Below are 21,894 nucleotides of genomic sequence, written 5' to 3'. Positions count from 1 at the left end.
TATGTTTCAAAATTTAGGATATGGTTTTAGGAGATAAACAGAACTCTAAGCAATCTAAGACTCGGGAAACGCAAATGGAGTTTGAATGTCAAACTATTGCAAAGCTTTAAAGCTGGAATGGAATTCTGGTTTTGCGTAGAGAAAAACACAGCTTATCTCATTGTAGCTATCACAACCATTACTGGGAGCAGCCTGGCAGGGTTGGTGACAGCCCATGGCTAAAGTGTTTGGCTGATTTTGTTCCTCTTAACTACCTCCTCACTTGCACAAACACCTTGTTTAAAACATAGGGTAAAATGTTGCACGCTTGCTCTGTGAATAGCAGTCTTTATCAGAAGTGCAGCAGCTGTGAATGCATTAGCATACGTGCTGTGAGTCAGAATAAGCCACCTTTGTTGAAGTGTTAAACCACTTATGCAATTTTACAGCCAACTAACTGTGCTCTCTTTCCAAAATGTGGTTGCAGTTCATTATGAATAATCATAAGATTGAGATCGAGGGATCGTGGAGTGATACGAGGTCAGTGCATTTCACAAAGCTGGAGTTTCCTGCCCTCGCTTTTGTTTCGCTTTAGGCCAGAAAATATTTTCTGTAGTGCGGATGGTTTTGCTTCTGTTAATATTCTAAATTCCATACATATTGTAAAACACATCAGCCTCATGAGGGCTAAATAAATAACATGTTACATTTCAATAAGATTAAGTACAACACCATCTATGATGTTTACAATATGACCGAGAACACTAAAATCTTAGAAGCCTAGAAATGTCTTCTAATAAAAGAATACTGCTATACAGTACATACAGTAATATAAACCTAAATATGTCTGATTAATAATAACAATAACACATAGAACTGCAATAAAATAAATACAAAAAAAATTGTTCAATTTAAACAGACATAAAGCTTCAATATAGTAAGCCTCTTTACATAATGCTAATAATATAGAAATATAATGCAAATAAATGAAATAAAATTCAGAAATAAAGCTTCAGTTTATGGCTCTTTACAGTCTTGCTGTTTATTACCTGTCTATAATGTACTACTAGGCTCTATATTTCACATTTCAGTATCAAATTCCTCTTTATTTGTCTATTAAATGTTTGTGCCCTTGTGAAAATTAGGAACAGATCTGTGATTACTATTATATTACTAAGGTGAACTGTTGAAACACGAATAATCTTCAGCCACATAATATCGGGCCAATTACTTAAGAACAAAAATGTGGATAATTTACAGAGTACTTCTGTTTAAACAAACTCGAGAACAGCCATCTACCAGTATCCTTACATTAGGCCCAATGCATTTCTAAACATAATATTTCTAATATATATTAGAAATTAAACACAGCTAAGTCATTACATCCATACATATGGTTTATGAACTCCATCTAAAGTAGCATTTAATGTCTTTGTTAGGTAGGTTAGTTAACCTGTCATGCTTTTTAGTAAAAAAAAAACAGAACTTTCACATGCATGCTGGGGCTAATTTGAGACTGTGACTATAGACTACTGTGTGGCATGTCAAACCACACGCGTCTATGCCTCGATCAAAGTCATCATGTAAAGACTGGGTTTCAATTTGAATCTAATTATGTAGGTAGGCGGTGTGTAACTTAGGTAGGCAGTGTGTCTAGAGACTTTGGAGTCTGTAGAAATTTCCCCTTAATGAACTCACTGCCACGTGAAACTACATAAAGCATCAACACTTATCCACAGTCCTCGTAGTTTCTGTAATGTCATATTGTCAGAAAAAGCCAGAAATGCATTTTTCCCCTTGGCCCTGTTGTCAAAGTGACATTTGTTAAAGAACAAATTCTGTCATTTTTTACTCATCTTTATGTCTGTCTTTGTGGAAAATGTGACAATGGTTTTGGAAGAATATCTCGGCGACTTGGTACACACCTGTTATTAAGGCCTCTTTTACACCTGCATTAAGATGAATTTTGGTCAATTGGATCACAAGTGGACAACCATAAATACAGGTGTAAACGGGGTCTAAAACGTTTTGAGCTTGTCCACTTTCAAACACTTCCCGAGGTGGTCGAAAACGCATTAAACCTGATTGCTTTCGTAGTGTAAACGCTCATGTGGTCGAATGCGTTCAAACAGCCACAAGAGACCCCCTACTCTCCGCCTACTGACCTGTAGTGTAAATATTATGGGAAGTGCGCTATCCAGACAGGATTTCAACTTTGTTAGTTGAAGACCCAAGCCCATGCATTCAAACCAATGGTCTTTAGCCAACAAAGTTTGCACCATATTTCAAATCGGTAACACTTACAATAAGGTCTCATTTGTAACCATTATTTAATGCATTAGACGAACTAACAATGAGCAATATATTTTTAAAGCATTTATTAATCTTTGTTGTTAGCTAAATCAAATTGCTCATTGCTTGTTCATGTTACTTCACAGTGCATTAACAAATGCTAACAAATACAAATTTGGATTTTAAAAATGTATTAATGAATGTTGAAATTACCATTGACTAATAAAGTATTTTTCATTGTTAGTTCATGTTAACTAATATAGATAACTAATGTTAACAAAGGGAACCTAGATGTTATTATCATGCATATTAGGATATTGGCCATTTATTAGTAATAGTATAAAGCCCATATCAATGCCTTATTCTGCATGACCATATTCTACATCCTTAATCCTACCCAACAACTACCTTACTAACTATTAATAAGCAGTATATTATACTGTCAAGCTCCAAAAAGGACGCAAAAGCACCAGAAAAGTATCTTAAAAGTGGTCTGTTCACCCCTAAAGCCATATTATAATTTGTTGTTATGCAATCCTAACATCCATTGATCACTGACACTGAGTAATGGAGTTCTTAAGAATCGTGATGTCTAATCTTTTAGACTTGTTGTATGAACTGGATCAACCAATTCATTTAAAGATACCAACTTAAAAAGAAAGATTTGTTCAAGAACTTTGTTCATGAATGCTCTAAATTAAGAGAGATATCATGATTTTCTGCGTGCAATGACTGAAATTTCAGTGTATTTGTCACACAAACCTATTTTGTGGCTTCAAAAGATTTGAAGGTAACACTTTATAATAAGTTAATAGCGATTATTGGACCCTAAACTAAAGTGTTACCATTCATTTAAGGACAAACTATTTCTTAAAAGATAAACAACACAGAAGGCCATTTAGTCCAATGAGATTACATCATGATCACCCACTCTTGAAGATGACCTCACCCCACTCACACTAGCTGCCCAGGTCAATGAATCAATTACCATATATCAAGGCAACAACACACTGACACAACGACAGAAGAGGCAAAAAACGAATGAATTAATGAAACCACCCTCTGATCTGACAGAGCATCTTCCACAGCTGCAAACAAATAAGGTTGCAGGTCAAAGGTCAAGATGATCGTATCCAGCTAAAAACACACATAGAATAACTTAATTGTTGTCTGCTCCTCATAAGATGCATGATTCAAGTTGTCTGGATTCCAAGAGGTACACCTCTTAAGCACAGTCAAGAGTCTTGAGGTATGAAGGGGGCTCCTGAGAGCCCGTGTCAGCTGCTGGTCTCCTCCATCGTCTCACGGCTGTGCAGACATGAACAGATGACTCAGAGCCCCCAGACACAGCCGAGCCTGAGGTCTCAGACAGACCAACTGAGGTCTTGCTTCCTGAGAAAGACCTGTACACACACACATTTGTGCAAACAAGGCTGTACAAATAGGCATGCACATGTATGCATGCACACGCTCTGGCCCCCAACATCGCCCCTTGCCCTTTTTGTAGTCTTTGTATCTGGTTCTGCCTTTAAAAACATGACGCACAAAAGCACCTCTATACATGTGGATTTCACATTGTGCAAAGCTGCTGAATTTAAATGCATCTCTCCCGACAATCTCCATTTTCTAACAGAAGCTATTGATCGACACTTAACTACACATCTGCACGAAAGATCAGCTTAGAAAGATTTAGACTGATTTGTTCACTTTCATCTGAAGAACACATTTATGCAAAAAAGGCTATTTGCAATAATATGGTGAACTACATGCACATGTTTTGCTCCTCATGTTGTCTTCATTAGTAAGGACAGGTTTGGGACAGAGACAGACAGAGGCCCCTAACATGTGACAGGAGTGTGAAATGAGACAAGAACTGTTAGGTGTGAGGAACACAAAAGGTGTGTCGTGCCTATAAGGAGGAAGAATTCTCCTGTTACAGTTTATATGTGTTTATATGTGTTTTGTTCCTTCTCTACAGATAATGAGGTTTGAAATTGTTCAGAAATTGTGGTCACTAAAATGTATTACAAAATAAAAATAAAAAATACTTTTATTTAGCAAGGATGCATTAAATACAATAAATAATTTTAAATTGTTACAAAAAAAACTACAATTGAAATAAATGCTGTTCTTTTTAACTTTTTATTCCATTAAAGGATCCTTAGCATCACATTCTCCACACAAATATTAGGCAGCACAACTGTTTTCAACACTGATAATAAAAATAAATGTTTCTTGAGCACCATTAGCATGATTTCTGAAGGATCATCTGGAGTAATGATGCTGAAAATTCAGCTTTGCCATCGCAGGAATAGATGCGTTTTAAAATACATTACAAAAGAAAAAGGTTATTTTAAATTGATATAATAATTCAAAATATTTGTTTTTATTGTATTTTTAATAAATGTAGCCTTGGTAAGCATAAGAGATTTTTTTTATTTTTTTTTATTAAATCCAACCTCATACTTTTGAACGGTAGTTTATATAAAAAAATTGAAATTGTTATATGAATACATAATTCATTTCATAATACAATTCAAATTCTGGATTTGTCAGTATTTGGTGTGTCCAATTTTGCTTAAATGACACCAGAACTCTTAAATATTGATTTATTTAACATCATAATGTTTCTTTGTTAAATTTTTCAGAATCCTACAACTTTTTAAGTTTAAATTAGAATTTTCAGACCTTTATAAATGAGTTCCATTAGTATAAGTTGAGTTACTTTTAAAAGTAATGCATTACAGTATTGTGTTACTCCTTGAAAGTAATTAATTGTGTTACTTAATTACTTTTTATAGAAAGTAATGTGTTATGAATAAGCCTCAGGCTGAAGGAAATGCAAATTCACATCTGTACAGCAGAGGGTGCAGCTCAAAAAAACCTTTCAGCTGTGCTGCCTTTCTGGATTGCAGAAAAATAGGAGTTCAACACTCAATAAAAACAAAAAGTGAAACCAAATGTAAAGTATTTCTTGCTCATTTGTATGGCTGAGGGTCAGCATGGTTAATAAAGTGAGATTAAATACATAAAGTATATTTGTTTAGCATATTTAATTATTGCAGGTTTGTATAATATTCTGAGTTTGAATTTCACTGTTTTCATTCATTTTGAGGAATTCTGAATCTGTTTTTGTGCAAGTGAGATTTTGTGCATGCTCAGATTTACTCGTGATTTCTCTCAACATGTGGACAGGAAAGCTGTCAGTCAAATGGGAAAATGGGTTACTTATTTGAAAAAGTAACTCAGATATTTTGTTATAAATTTTAAAAGTAATGCGCTATAATAGTACTTTCTTTAATCTACATAACTCGCATTACTTGTAATGTGTTACACACCCAACACTGGTAGTGAGATAGTTACATATTGTTGTTTAATAATTTGATTTGATTTTATGACTAACAACAGATGTGCTATAGAACTCCAGTGCTGTGCTGTGGTTTTGCTGTGCATTGCCATCATCTGGAATGCCTAATCTCAAACCCCCTCCTTTCTCTCCACCCCCAAATCCCCCCCCCCAAATCCCCCCCCCCCTCCCTCCCCCCCTCCCTCTCTCTCTCTCTCCCTCTCCCACTCGCCCCTTTTGGACGGCAGCCTGACATACCAGACCCTGTTCGTTAGCGCATATTTTTACCCGCCGTTACTAAATTAGGAAGCCAGTGAGCGAGAACTATGGGTGTCTGCCAAGAGGAGAATAAGCAGGGTCTGCTGAGGGCCTTGCCAGCCCAGCCACCAGCATCAAGAGCCACTTAGAGCTCTCCGAAACAAGAGCCCTGCAGGAACGAAGGCCAAGCAAAGCTCCAGGATATCCTGGCCAAAAAGACCAACCAGAACAAACAAACAAGTATGCTGCTCTTTAATGAACACCTTTTCCACTGTCAAGGATGGTCATTATAACAAGACAAAGAGCTAGAGTTGGTCACAGACTAGCCTGAAATTTAAATATTAAAATATTTATGATAAGCAGACAAACCAATTTAGCTATTTTATTTCTAAGGACACTAATTTGAGTGCTTTCATAAATATTTCTAAGCCAAACACACTGAAGTAAACACCATTCATTGACAGCAAAAATGCCCCCCTCTCACGGAGGAGTCTAAACTTTGACACTGCCATACACACATCTATACACGCCAACAAGTAACAAAGCATTATAAGTGGACCTCATTACCATCCAGACAAATGAATACAGTTCATGGTCATTATATAAGGTGGAGGTCTGGTTGAAAAATGAGGCTGTGACCCTTTTATTCCCAAAGAGCTGAATACAAGTTCCCGCTCATCTCGTTCTTTCTCTGTAACTCTCTCGGTGTGTGTGTGTGTGTGTGTGTGGGCGGCTCTCTTCAGTGCAAATCAATACTTCTTCACTTCCCATACAAACGCTCACTCCCTACAGGTAAGACAGCCTTGTCTTTTAGGCCTTTGGAGGCGGTATAGACGAGACTCGGGGCATATACAGGAATGACCGGGATCGAGACCTCCCGACCTGAAATAATCATAAAATAAAATCAATAAAACATGATGGATATAAAAGAATAGGTGATACGATTTATGCAAATGTATGTCTTTTTTTTATCACTGAATGTTTGGGGGGGGGGGGGGGGGGGGGACTATTGATATATTACACTGAATATAGTATGAATATACAGATAATAGCTGAGGATCATTCAAAGAGAAAAGGTGAGTGAAGGTGATGGAGAGTGAGAGAGCAGTTCTCTTCTTAATTCTGTCCGACTGTGCCACTTTGCTGTTGGGTAACAAAATGCTATTGTGAATCAAGTAGGACTGGACAAAACAGACTCCACTGTGATCTATACATATCCGAAAAGCCATTTCTATAGTCCTTGGATCTGCTTAATGGATCAATCAGGAATATTGTATACTATATAAATAACAGCCACTCGTTCCTGCTGAGCTGATAAATTCTTCATCGCTGCTAATACACTGACATCTAGTGGTATATAGAGTTATGCAACTCAATTCATGCCTGAATGTTACACTGAAAAAATGGTAACAGATGATACATAAACATTTAAACCAACAGAATTCATTTTTTATTGGTTAAATCAGGTAGAAGTAGTTCTTTATGGTAACAATTGCATGTTGCAATTACAGTGTGTTAATACATTTTCTTTCATTGTTAAAATACAGAGAAGACACCTATCAATAATATAATATACAAAGACAGTATAATATAAAAATATATGCTTAAAATTATACACACATATGTTGGGTTTTCATGTTTTATGGGGACATTTCACAATGATTTTTATACTGTACAAACTGTATATCCCCTAACCCTAAACCTACCCATCACAGAAAACTTCAGCATTTTTAGATTTAAAAATGTTAATGTAACGATTAATAATACTGCATGATTGGGTGTTTGCCTTGCATATACATATTTTCTAGCAACATTTTCTGAATCCTTGAAATAATTCCTTTCACTGCCTCAAGATCAGCTTGATCTAGCACAGTGGCTACAGTGAACAGTATAGACATAATAAAATAAAGATGAGCTGATTTTGCATCTCTGTTTTGCTGCTTTATTATTTTTCCATCTCAAAAACTTTTTTTTTTTGGTTGATGTTGTTTTTCTGTATGAATACACGTCTACTGTCTTTTAGAGAAGAGGTCAGGATGACTGCAGGCAATGAAGTGGCTGGAAAAAAATGAGTTCCAGTCCATAAAACAATTATGACTGTTTTTGTAAGAGCCACAGAACAAAGAATCAAAAGCTTCTGTTCCCCTTTGCAATATTTACTGCCTAAAAGCTTTGTCAGATGAAGAGTGCACAAATCACATTGGTTCAAAGAGGCTAAAGATCAAGCAAGTTTGTTGACAAAGACTATTAATAAGATGAAGAGACTCTCCTCGGATCAAAAACATGGAACATAATATACTTTAAAAAAGTATCCATATGAAAAATGCCATCTAAAATATATTGATACATACAGCTTTCATCTTTTAATATCTATATGCATCGCAAACGTACTAAACTTGTGATAGAGAGTGTTTTGATGCTGTGCCTGTTTGGATGCTTGACTGAACAGAGTCGGATTCCTTCAGGCTGGTTGTGGAGTGTAGATAAGAAACAGCTCGTAAAACAGTTGAAGCTTACAGCCACAGTCTGGGGTGAAGAGATCTCTATTAGAATTGGAAATCTGACTGGGCCAGTCAAGGCTTCACTGGTCTTTGACCCAGATAAACACGGTGTTTCTCAACGGTGTGCTTACAAGTATGTCTCCAATAAGACCCTATATTACAAAACTGAATTAGTAGATTTGACTATTTTATGTATCCAGGGGATTTATGAAATAAACATCATCACTGCTCTAGTCAGGTGCATACGTACGACAGACTTCAAAACTTTAGCATTCAATGGAACATCAATCCTTTTTTATGCATTTGAAAAGAGTCTTAAAACTTCCAAAATCGAGACTTGATAACATCAAAGTTATGCGTTCATTGAAGTTAATTAAGAAAGTTGTAGTATTTTACCTCATAACGGAGGCTGACAAGAAATGTTACGTTAGAATAAAAGTTTCCTACAAATCTGTTAGCGAAGGATACATGCGATGGTCACTTCAAGGAAGTAATTGCGCCAGAGAAACAAGCGCATCTTTAGTATATCGTGTTTGAACTTCCGTCTTTGCGGTAGCTCTGTATATTTCTATGGCATCGCTGTCGAGGAATAATTAGCTGGTGAAGTGGATTTACTTATTTTAGAGTTAACAAAAGTTATCATGAGCATTGTAATGTTTGAAGTGGATGTCATAACAAATGTCAGTTAGACCGGGAAGATTTTAAAACGAGCGGATCATTCATAAATCCGTAAGATCTTACCTTCAAACTGTGGAAATACAAACCGGAAGACAGAATACAACACGCGCTATGAATACGTTCTATGAACAGAATCATTTAAGTTGCGTTGTTTTGTTTGTGATGTATCATACACATTGATGACATACATTTAATATAAAGTTTAATGAAGTTTCATAAGTAAGAAAAAAAATGTATAGTAGAAATGTTAGGTAAATGTGACATTTTGCCACATGTGAAGTTGAGAACAGAGAGGGAATACACTCACACACACACACATATATATATATATATATCCTATATATATAACACGTATTTAAAATACTTAATTATAAAGTGTACGTCATTTATTTGCAACAATTATTTAACAGCAATAAGAAATTCCTGTTGTAAGTACAGCTATAGTCTTATTCAGAGCAACGCCATGTATGAAAGCGAGGCTGTGAGGGAGAGACCTAACGTGTTTTCAATGGCATCTGCTGTAAAAAGCTCCTAGATCACTTGTAATTTTCCACAGCTTTTTTTTTCACTGAAATTTCTTCGAAAGATATTCTTCCAGTGTTTCTTCAGCAGATCAATCCAAAAACACATTAAATAACAGTACACTGAAGAGATGTATGTCTATCCCTCCCAGCCCTTACAAATCCAAGATGACGCTGCTGTGAATTAGGTCTATGGGGTGATTGGCGCCATTGTCATGGTAACATTCCAGGTGAAGATAATCAGGAAATTATGTTGTCTTTACTTGCTCCCTTCACCAAGTACACACGTTCCGAACGGCTACATAGGGTGCTTCTCAATACTCAAATGCTGCATCCGAGGCTTCATCCTTTGAAGGGTGCATTTGAATTGCACGTCATTATTTACAGCAGATTCTCACGATTAAAATTAGTCAAAAATCCAAATGGAATGACTTTTTTATCAAACGATACCTACCTTTTGACTCTCCTTGCTTTAGTTTATGGAGTTATGAGTCTTTACATTTGTGTATGTCACTCAGAAAAAACAACTCTAAAAATGCCTTCAGGACTTTAGGTTAATGAATAATACTAAATTATTGTATTTGAAATATATATTTTTTAAATTTAGTTAATAATTATAAAAAAAACATGTCAGAGAAAAAATCATTTTGTCATTGGACTGCATGAAAAAAATAAACGTGCACACACACACACACACACACACACACACACACACACACACACACACACACACACACACACACACACACACACACTACAATGAGCAGGAATATGGTTTGTAACAAGTTTATTAAGAAACAAATCAAACATAACACTTCAGTTAACAGTCCTCCTCGCTTAAAATTAAAAACAGAAAAAGAGCTAAAACCAAAGACCATATAAAAGCATCCCCAGTTCCTTAAGGGGCCAAGGGGAAAACGAAAGCAATATCAATACAGAAATACACATTTCATCATAGCGGAACCTGATAATGAAACAAAGGTATACCTGCATCAATAACTTAAAACAATTAAGAAAATAAACATTTTATTTATTAATTCATTACAAAAAAAGAGCCATCCACTACCTGGTGTGTATTTTGCCTTAATGCCAGCATTAAGTAAAGGGATGAGAGAGAAACTAATAGAAGGCCAGCAAAGGGTATTTCTTTGATAGCATAAGACACACCTAGAAAGCAGAGTTGATCTGTAGGATTAAATTAAAGCAAGATTCTGTTTTGTGGACTCTGGTTTGGCATCTTCAAAATATATCCAGACCTCAATAACCTCCTGGTGCCCAGTCTCTGACCATTGTGTGGTATAAAAGCCCACTCCATCTATATAAAGCTTTAACGTTCTACTAAACCAGCATTAGCCTTCCCTCAACACTCAGACAACATGAACTTGCTCCTTATAAATAAGCTCTCATTTGTGTATATTTGGTTTAAGCTAGAGGTAGGCCGTACCTTCTGACTTCAGCATCCCTCCCAAATAATAATGCTTACCCCACTGACTGTGGTGAATAAAACAAAAAACATACACAATTATGTTAAACATTGATTATACAAAATCAATTGTCAGAAGAGGTCAATTTATGATTGCTTCCATTTGTTGTTCATTTATGATAGAGTACCTTGAGCAATTGGTTTCTAACCTGTCTTTCCTTTCCTACTTACTTTTCTGTTTATCAGAAATGTTCCCTTTTAGAAATAACATCTAGTCCACCTACACTGACTGTCCCAAAACACTACATCATCTCAAACAGGGCTTTCGTCAGGGAGGGGGCGAAACCGGGACCTTTCAACGAGGGGACGCACTAAGTTCCTCTATTTGACCTGGTGGAAAATAACATTCTATCACAGGGTCTGTGAATTCATGATTATATTAACTTGCATATACAGTACAACAGAGTCAGATATTAAATGTTCAGGAGTGATATATATGATTTACAAATATCACTGTCATTTATTCTTTGGGTCTCCTTGGGTTGAGTCATATCTGGCATATATTGCAAATGGCATTGTTTATAATGACAAACAACTGCCTAAATTCCCCTGGTGGTTTTATATTAATGAAAGGAGTGTTCATGTCAAAATATCACTAAAAACCAATGAATAAAAAAAAATAAAAAAATGTAGGTGACAAAAAAAAAATAGAAGAAGAAGTGATATTTGGTGAAGTGAAACTTTCTCCATTTTGGAGAATTATTTGAAATGACTGAAAAATAATAATAATTTCAAGAAGTCCAGAGTAAATTAGAATATGTAGCAAAACACTATGAAAAGCCTGCTTAAAACGAACTAAACGTGTAGAACATTGACATTAATGACAGAACAAGCAGATGTAGGGCGAAAAACTCTCATTTTGTGTAAAGCGCACTAACACTGACCTCAATATTCACTTCCTGCTGTTTGAAGCATGTTTTAACTGACTGTCACAGGAAGAGAGTGGAAGACAGAGTACATGGAGAAGAAAAGACCTCCTCATCCACAACATCAGCAGCCTCTTTCTAGATTTTTCTTTTTAGACATCAAAAAAGTTCTATTCTACTGCACAAATCTACCTAGCAACATTTACTAGCTTCTACTACGTACAGTAGCACAAAGACAGACATGTTTATATAGAAATGAAATGAAAATACAAAAAAGTAAACATCCTGACTTTCACACACAATACGAATCAAATAATTGAAAAAATGCCATTTCATTACAATGGGACAAAATAAGATGCCTTGCATAGGGGGGGAACAAGAGCAAACATAGGTAGGGAAACCATGCATACCGAAAGGCGATATGGGGGACTTAAACTGAACGTATCACATAGTGCAAAAATCCCAAGAAGAAACGAGGGACTGAATCAAATGCGAATGAATCTCTGAGCCCAGCCCAACCCACCCAGCCCCTTCACCAGGCCGTTTCCCCAAACATCCCACCCGAAAATCCCCACCGGTGTGGACTTTGGTCTGTCCTGTGATAAACAAGGCATCAGGAGATGAGATTGCTGTGGTGATGGAGGTCTTGTGACCCCATCCCTGCCCACTTTGGTGAATGCCGCTAGCGCATCTTGTGATCATCAGTGTTGCCCATGTTGGAGCCAGGGCTGGGGTCCTGCTGTCGCCTGGGCTGGGTCACACACACAATCACACATGCAAATGCGTGCACAAACACCCACGCACCCCAACAAACAAACCGAGACAGAGACAGAAATATAGTTAAAATGGTTGTGCTGTGATTGACCCGCTGACATGTTAGTTCCCAAACTACAAACACGATAAGAGTAAGAGTTTGCAGCCCACATGCAATTGACCCTTCGCAGGGAGTTTGATTGACAGGCGATCTGACCAATCATAATCCGCCATCCGCCGAAGCCGCCATTTTTGTCCGACAAAGCAGTCAGGAGAGTTAGTAGATTAACGTTGGAGGATTTGAACTTGAAAAATGGTACTGACGTCTTTCCGTGGTTAAAACAGCATTGCTTCTGATGTTCATTTATGTTTATTTGATGCTATAAATTAACTAGAAGGAAGAGATGATCGGTTCACGAGCAGCTTTAACTGGTGCTCTACAGCGATCTGTCAGACACATTAAAGAGCCACAAAACGGTATGTATTGTTTAAATTTCATTGTTTCATATCAGAAGTAACCTGGTCTGTCCTGTCTGTCAGCGCGTTGTCAGTGTCCTCTCTGCTCCGCGATGTATTTTTCACTGCGTGAGAGCGGCGTGGCTTGTCGGACATAGCAACAGTAACTAAAGGGGGCGGGTCTTTGCAAACGGTCAATTGCATATACTATAACATAGTCAGATATTAAAAGTTCAGGATCTTTAGATCTGTCTGGAAATAATAGATGAATGATTTACAAACATTACTCTTATTTAATATTGCCATTTATTTTTCAGGTTAAAAAACTTTTATTAGAGTCATATGGTATTACTTTGTTCATAATGACAAACTGTATAAATTCATTGTGATTTTATATTGAATAAAGGGAGTTTTATGTCAAAATCTAATCAAAAACCAAAGAAAAGAAAAAGGGGAATAATGTAGGTGGCAAAATGTGATATTTGGCCATTTGAAACTTTTAATGATTGAAAAATGTTTTAGAGTAGAATATGTAGCAAAAAACTGTGAAAAACCTGCTTAACACACACACACACACACACACACACACACACACACACACACACACACACACACACACACACACACACACACACACACACACACACACACACACACACACACACACACACACACACACACACCAGGACAGAGACAGAGTACAGTTATTTTCTGACATGTTAGTTCTCAATCTACAAACAAACACAGGGTGAGCAGAAAAGTTTGCAGCCCACATGCACTTGCTTTCCGTGTCCAGCAGAGGACGGCAGAGATCAACTTCATTCGGGACGCTAAAAATTGAGCTTCTTTTTTTGGTTGAAGTGGCAGACATTAGTCATTAGTCAGGGGGAAGTCTTCAAATCACTAGCTTTAAAAATAAAGATATGACTGATGGCCTTGTCACAGATACATATGTTTATGTGTCTAAATCTCTCCCTGACATAGATGTCTGAGCGCAGACGGACAGACAGACAGACAGACAGGCAGGCGGTGAGAGAAAGATAGACGAAGAGGCAGACATAGTGTATCTCACATAGTGTGAGGTCATCATCCATGGAAGCGGCGATTACAGCACGCTCTAACCCTTGAGCTACGCAATGCTGTTTTTACTCGACCCAACGCCTGGCAATCCCATCTTTAAGCGTATCCATTAACAGATCAAGCTGTTATAGCTGTCATACGCACAGCACAAAGCAGTCTGGTGCACTGACGCACTGTAAATATTAAGCATTATCTTGCCATTTACAAATTTGGTGAACTGCAGAATCAAACGTATTTAGCAATGCACTGCCCTGACTGCTTGTTATTTATCCACTAAGTTTGCGGTCAAAGATATATTTTTTAAAGAAATTAATACTTTTATTCAAAAAGGACATTAAACTGAGCAAGTGTGACAGTAAAGACATTTATAATGTTACAAAAGATTTCTATTTCAAATAAATGCCGTTCTTTTGAATTTTTTTATTCATCAAAGAATCCAGAAAAAAAATTTTATCACGATTTTCACACAAAAAAAAGAAAAGAAATTAAGCAGCACAACTTTGATGTTTTAATTGTTATTTTAAATTGTAACAATAATTAACATTATTATAGTTTTTACTGTAGTTTTGATCCCAAAACAATCAATCCACTCCCAAACTTTACTATATAAATAATAATAAATATAAATTATATAAAAATAATATCATTGTTTTATAATATTGTTTATAACATTGTATTATTTTTAGTGCTGTCAAATCGATTGATCACAATTAATCAAATCTAACATAAGTTTGTGCTTACATAATATATTTGCGATATATATATATATATATATATATATGTATAAATATGTGTGTATACAGTAAATACACACATAGACATTTACATATATAAAATATATATAAAATAATATATATACGTTGACGTTCACATATTATGTAAACACAAACTTTTATGTTATATGCGATTAAGTAAAAAAAATCCTATTTGACAAGACTAATTATTTGATATGTTTTTTTTATTTCTAAACGAATGTAAAAGGTGACACAACAATGCTTCACAAAGCTTAAAGCTGGTTTGTTGGTCTTAGCTGATTTCATCTGATCTCTTAAGTTGTTTAGCTGGGTGGCCAGATGGTCTACCACCTTAACCAGCTGAAAAATTCCAGTCAACACACCAGGCTGACCAGACCAGGTTGGACCAACAAACCAGTTTAGGGTTGAATGTAAGATGTTGTTTTCAGCAAGGCAATAAATAATCGAAATGCTGGGCAAAAATAAGAGCACAAATCAAACTGCAGAAGATGTCATATATATCTTTAGGGCTTTATAAAGCACAAAAAGCATTTTTATGTTTGCTGCTTAGTATTTAAGCTTTGAAAAAGCACGTTTGTGTGGATGAGAGGACGAAGCATCGATCATACGGAGCCCAGCTGAAGCACTCTCCTGTACCACAAGTCAATAGTGCTTAGATTCTGCTGGGCAGACAGCGCTGCTAATGAAAAAGATCAATACTAATGATATATTAATACTTTCACTGGCCCAACATCACTCATCCTCTAATTCCACCTGCAGTAAAGGCCTGGGTTTCATGAAAAATGGCCTATCTATTTTTCATCCATCTCTTTACCATCTATCACGCAGAAGGCCATTACCCTCTTCGATATCTTTCAGTTTTGATTCGCCCCCTTGGACTCCCTGCGTACACAAACAGTGACGGAACCGCATTAAGACGGAGGACAAATAAGTGCGTACGCAGAGCGAATGTTCCCCTTTGTCTCTTTTCCAGTGAGGTCGTAAGTGATTTTGAAGCCTCTAAATGCATTGTTCGCCTTTTAAAATCAACCTGGCCCACTTTCCCAGAAAACACTGTTTTTTCTGCAGATCCAGACTGCTATTGTTCTGGTTTTTATCCAATTACAGATGATGGAGTTTGACCACAGCTATGCGAGCGTCGTATGTAACGCGAAGGCTCGGGGTTCGATCCACGCTCAAGGATTATTCGCTTTCCAAAAGAAAGCCGACCGAACCGCGTAGCTCGAAAAACAAGCGAGGATCAGACTCCACACTGCTGGGATGAGAAAGCATGAATTATAGAATAATTACAGGGTTTCATTTTCCACCGCTCACAGTGACTTTGAGCTTTGAGGGAAAAAAAATATTTGGCCCGTGAGTCACAGATCGCCTGACTGCAATGAGTAAGAAATTTGATTTTCATAAGCAGCCAGATCTATTTAAAAAAGAGACCTTGGCGTGATTGATTTTGGAAGAGAGGATGAAGAGTGTGTAAAGGAACGCCTGAGGGTGTAGATTAGGAGGGAGGAATATAAAGGCGGCGGTTCATAAGGGGAATCTTTCTGGTCATGTGCTGCCAAGCTGTGCCTGAGAGCTCCCAGAGGGCTTTGCAGCAGGGGAGTGGGTGGGCGGGGCAGTGAGGAATCTTGGGATGGAAGTCTGGTCTCCATTACAGAGGTCTGAGAAGAGCGAGCTGGGGGTCTCTCACACCGGTAGTGTTTTTTTGCACTTACAGTATAAGACCCAAAGTTGCTAATAGAAGGCTGAATTCCCACTTACACACACCTACATGTAGGCAATACCCACTAACACATATAGACACCGAAAATACACACACACAGAAAAATACATAAAGACACAGAGGTGCTCTTTCATGCACATGCTCTTGTGAAATACACACTCATGTTCACACACTTACAGACACAGACACGGTTTAGTGCATGACACAAGGATAGAGAGAAGCAGAGGAGACAGACCCTGGTCCTTGAAGGCCATCAGTCCCAGATTTTTGATGCCACAGGGTCCTAAAAAACACAATTTGGTTTTCATCTTAAGAGCGCAGTTTTGATTGATTGTAGAATGATTATATTTGAAGACTTACAATGCAAAGACACTTCATGCACTAAGCCATGAGCAAACAAGTAAAGGACTCCAATAGCTTACACGTACACAAACTCACATGGAGTACATTTATGCATGCATACATACAAAATACTAAGAAACACACATGCCCTCCTTCATTATGCTTTTGTTCTGAATAATTTATAAGTAAACAGAAAATCAAGGCAGCAGTTCACTACATAAAATCCTAAATTGTTGTCTTACCTCCTGAGTTATTAAATGACTGAGCTGTGCCATCGGCATCTGCTAAATGACAAGTGATCAAATCAGTATTACCCCAGACAAGCTGTTTAGCTACGTCAAGAGCACTCAAAACATGCAGGGAACAGGGAACAGACAGAAATGATGTGAGGTGGCACTTATTTATCTGTTCCTGCAGTGTAATTTTGAAAGGAAACAGAATTTACAACTACCTTTTTTGACGTACAAATGCCAAAGTAAAATCATTTTAGAGACAGTAACTTTCATGTTAAAATGCTTTTTTAGCAATTTCTTACATGGCTTTTAGAATTAATTAAATTCTGTAGGTTAAATAAAAAAATTGAAAGGTCAAAAACAAGATCAGGAACAAAAGAAAAAAATCATGAAAATTAAAGCTACAATATGTCATTTTTATTCGCTGCTAACCTCTTACAATAACAAAGGCGTAGGTTGATGACGCAGTGTTAAGCGGAATGATGGGACTTGCTGTCATGCTGATGGATCTAATAATGTTTATGGATGAGTGAAAACATTCATGTTTTTTAACATGACTGTGGTATGAAGCAGGTCGCGATTGCAAATAAGAGACAGATATCAGCGCCACACGCGAGTCCCGCGGATATAAAGGCATAAGGACATTTAGTTCTACCGAACTACACGCAAGTGCTGAATTAATACTCACACAGGTCAGTTTATTTGACGAATTAAACTTGAGGTAACGCAGCGCTGTTTCACTTGGTCTAACGTTACACTATCATACTAAACAGCATTTAACTTTGAACTTTGTGTTGAAAGTTGTTATTCTATGTGTTAATTTGTTGCCTATATGAGACTAGCAGTAAGCTAGATCAACATTAGAATAACATACTGATCATATTCTAACATTTCATCATGTCGAGCTATATAACATTGATTTGTTTAACATACATTTGCTCACCTGTCTAATAAAGTACATGCAAGAGCGGCGTCCCTGTCAAGTCGTGACTCGTGAAGCTCTGTCAAGTCCACACTAATATTGAACGTTTTAGTTCTCCTTTTGTCCCAAAGTCTGCTCGCCATGGTCCATAATGTTTAAACGAAACAACAACAGCGTGCTGCTAGACGTTACGCACTACGCAGTTGTCCACGTATGTCGCCATGGTTACTATGGCAGTAAAAGCGGAAACCAGGGATAACGCGGATATTACGTCATTGACAGGCGACAAGTGAACAGGGACGGGCACTTTTTAAAATTGTGAATTTCTCTGAATTTACACATTTTTGGAAACGTTTAGGATAATGGAATTACACAATTGATAGAAATATATAACACTGTGCAAGTGGTTTTCGGATATTTTGATACAAAGTTCTTACCTTTAATATAAAAATATATATATATTTCCATTACTGTAATGCATAATAAATAAAGTTTAATTAATAAAAATACATTATATGTTACTTTGCCCTGCCTTTATGACTTTTATTTTATTAAAAACACTTCCCTACAATAGTTCATAAAAATATTACTTACTGGAATCATCATTGAGAATAATAAGAATTACAACAACAACCTCAAAAGTAAAATGTCCGGATACATTACAATAATGACATATTTTGGGGAAAATGCCTGTCTGAAAATGAATAAATAATGTGGCAATGCAGAAATGTCCTAATAATAGGCCTCATTTTCTTTATGCAAAATATTAAGTTTTTCTATTATGGGATGAAATCTGATCTAGACATGATTTTGTGAGATTCACACTACCACTTTGGCTTGACCCATAAGAAAAGATGCCGGTGGCACCACTTTATCATCTCTCGGCTCAGGAGATACTAAAACATTTTTTAGTGAACTGCTCCTTAAAGCATCATATATTTTGGTAGTGGCTGTCAATCAAAATAGCAAGAGGAATTAGGTAAAGATTATGCAAAAAAAGCACATACAGAAGTATTGTAGAAAGTGGAAAACACATGTACACATTCACGCGCACACACACACACACAAACTAAGACCTACTGAGCTCCGTTACAACTAAAAAAAAAAATCAAATAAAAGATTTTAGGCATGCACTAACTGATCGAAACTTCACACACTCATACACAAATCCTCACTCACTCCAGCTCTCACCTCCAAGTCCTCACGGTGCGAGCGATCCCTGTCCTCAAAATCACGAGTCCTTCTGCGGGCTTCCTCAAAGGCTGCTTGGGCTAGAGCATCCTCCTGCTGTATAACACACAAAAAGACAGGAAGCCAGGCGGCGGTCAGTCATTTCTGATGCACATATAAGGAAACAAGAGGCAGTTTGACAGCACAAGGTGGTTTATCTGTACCTGTGCTCTCTCATCATCATATTCCAGACAACCCATCCCATCCAGACGCTGAAGATCAATCCATCCTTTCCAGATCACACACACTCCATTCAGGATCATAGGAGCCTTCAGGTACACCTGCACACACGCTTAGTTATTATGGGTATTATGACATACACACACCAGCACAATAACAACAACAATAATAAAAGGAAAACTGAGATGGAATCTGTAGAATGTGTTGCATTTTTCTGAGCAGATTTAGAGGGGAAATTGGAAGAATTTTGAAAAAATGTCCTAATTGCAGAGTGACATCTCATTTGTTTAGTCTGGATCTATTAATTTGATTAGGTATTCAATTTACAATTAAAATGATCCATTCTTATATTAAAATAATGAAATTTTTGAGGGGGAAAACATATTGAGTAGTATGGCAACAAACCAAACCAAACAGACAATGACATCATAACTGCCAAAGTCAATGTATGCCGATTCAAAGATTGTTTGACTTTTGACAAAGTGAGGAAGGTTTTTGGTTGTAATGTCATTTCCCCAAAAACAAACAAACAAAAACATAATTTATGTATGATAAACAAATCCTGTCTTTCTTTTATTTGTCCTTATATTTGTATTATCAAGGTGTAAGGATTTATGCTGACATTTTCAGAATCATTAAATGTAAACTTTTGTTAGAAAAATGGAAATTGGCGCATGCATTTTAAACTTGGGTCTTTTCTTTTCTCTTTTTGCGTCACTGATTCATCTAACAGCTACAAGACACTACAGATATAATTAACTCTCCAGTAAATCCATCTTCTCCACCTACACAGACACAACAAGCGCTTGGAACAGGTGAAATGCTATAACCACCTACTCCACAGTTGTATCCGCTTATGAAAACCCCCTCTCAACGTCACACCTGGCTGTACAATGGTTCATTTGAATTGTAAAACACTTTGTGAGTTGTTCAGTGGAAGTCACTGCTGGAAACGGCCTCAAAACTGGACATATATATATATAAACATTAACCATTACAATTTTTTCTGTCTCTTCCTGTCCTATCTCAGTCTCAGCCCAGCCAATGTCTGTAGGGCAGCCTCCAATGTTTGCTTCCTGCGATGAGAGTGTTTATTTATAGAGGCCAGCGTAGTAGAGAGTAAGGGTACACCGATGCAGAGACAGGCAAAGCCTGTCTGAATTTATTTATACTGAGCATGGCCAACGAGTGCACACGGCAGCGCAGGCGAGCACATGATTGCATCCGTGTGTGAGACTCAGATGATGGGTGGGACTATGAATAAGACAAGGTGGACAAAGAGTGAGAGAGATGTTGAGAATGTGGAGACAGGGGTATATGACTGTCTGTCTGGCTCGGAGCCACAGGAATATCACATCTCTGCCACTGAGGAATCCAGGCTGAGACAAAAGTGCGCAGTCTGTCGGTCTGTGGGTGCTGTTTATTTCTGTAACTGCAGTGAAAGAGGCCAGCTATAAATGCATACACATATGCACGTATCCTCAGCGTTACCCGCCAAAACCAACGAGCCACCCGAGTCACCAAATAAGAGCGAAGTTCCACCGTGCTGCTCCAAAAAAGTCGAGAAACACAGGAACACTGCGGTGTGTTGTTGGATACTCAAAGTCCCCCACTGGGCGCTGGTGACTGCTGGAGCGACCTGCCAGACAAACACACTCCGCCAAAGCAGACACAACATGAGCTTTGTCTGACTTTACTGCCGTCCTCTAAGCATCTGTGTGTGTGGAGGAACTGCTTTTGGAGTCAGTTCAGAGGGTAAACTGCTGTCTGCCCTGGTTTCATACCCACTAAATTCACCACATCGATGTGAATGTCGTCTGGCATAAATATAGCTCACCAATTCATTTATCAAACACTAACTTTCCTATTCGAGAAAAAAGGTACATGGTTTAATAAATATACATTACACAAAGAAGTCTCTTATGATCACCAATGCTGCATTTATATGGCCAAAACTACAATAAAAACAATAATACTGTGAATTATTATTACGATTTTAAATAACCGTGTTGTATTTTTTTCTCTGTCAAATCGATTAATCGTGATTAATCGCATAACATAAACGTTTTTGTTTACATAATATGTGTATGTATTATTACATTTATATATCTATATATATATAATATATATGTGTGTGTGTGGCTGTGTATATTTACGTATATACACACAGACATGTAAATTAATATATATATATAAATACAATAATATACACACACATATGTAAATATTGCTGACTCCAAGCCTTTATACGGTTGTGTATTTAGACACTTAATCGCATGACTGTTACACTAAACATCAT

The 21,894-nt window shown here is 37.1% G+C and overlaps 1 protein-coding gene across 10 annotated transcripts in view; it reads right to left on the bottom strand.

Annotated features, from left to right (window-relative positions):
* Positions 1-11,787: 11,787 nt before the first annotated feature.
* Positions 11,788-21,894, bottom strand: part of cbfb (core-binding factor subunit beta) — a 32,877-nt gene continuing 22,770 nt past the window's right edge. The window contains exons 4-8 of one of the 10 annotated variants that reach the window (XR_008807476.1): positions 19,580-19,696; positions 19,377-19,472; positions 17,273-17,314; positions 16,866-16,971; positions 11,788-12,675 (exon numbers count right to left, since the gene is read on the bottom strand). Coding sequence is in view for 8 of the 10 variants with exons in the window: in XM_056255306.1 (XP_056111281.1) it covers positions 16,942-16,971; positions 17,273-17,314; positions 19,377-19,472; positions 19,580-19,696 (285 nt within the window). In the remaining 2 variants the exon portion in view is untranslated. The remainder of the gene's footprint in view (positions 12,676-16,865; positions 16,972-17,272; positions 17,315-19,376; positions 19,473-19,579; positions 19,697-21,894) is intronic. The other 9 variants (XM_056255306.1, XM_056255332.1, XM_056255294.1 and 6 more) reach the window with 9 other exon arrangements.

This window comes from Rhinichthys klamathensis, unplaced genomic scaffold (assembly GCF_029890125.1).
Source record: "Rhinichthys klamathensis goyatoka isolate OS25496 unplaced genomic scaffold, OSU_Roscu_1.1 h1tg000005l_1, whole genome shotgun sequence".
Lineage (NCBI taxonomy): Eukaryota > Metazoa > Chordata > Actinopteri > Cypriniformes > Leuciscidae > Rhinichthys > Rhinichthys klamathensis.
The sequence above is the reverse complement of the archived record's forward strand: the minus strand, read 5'-3'. Positions and strand labels throughout refer to the sequence as shown.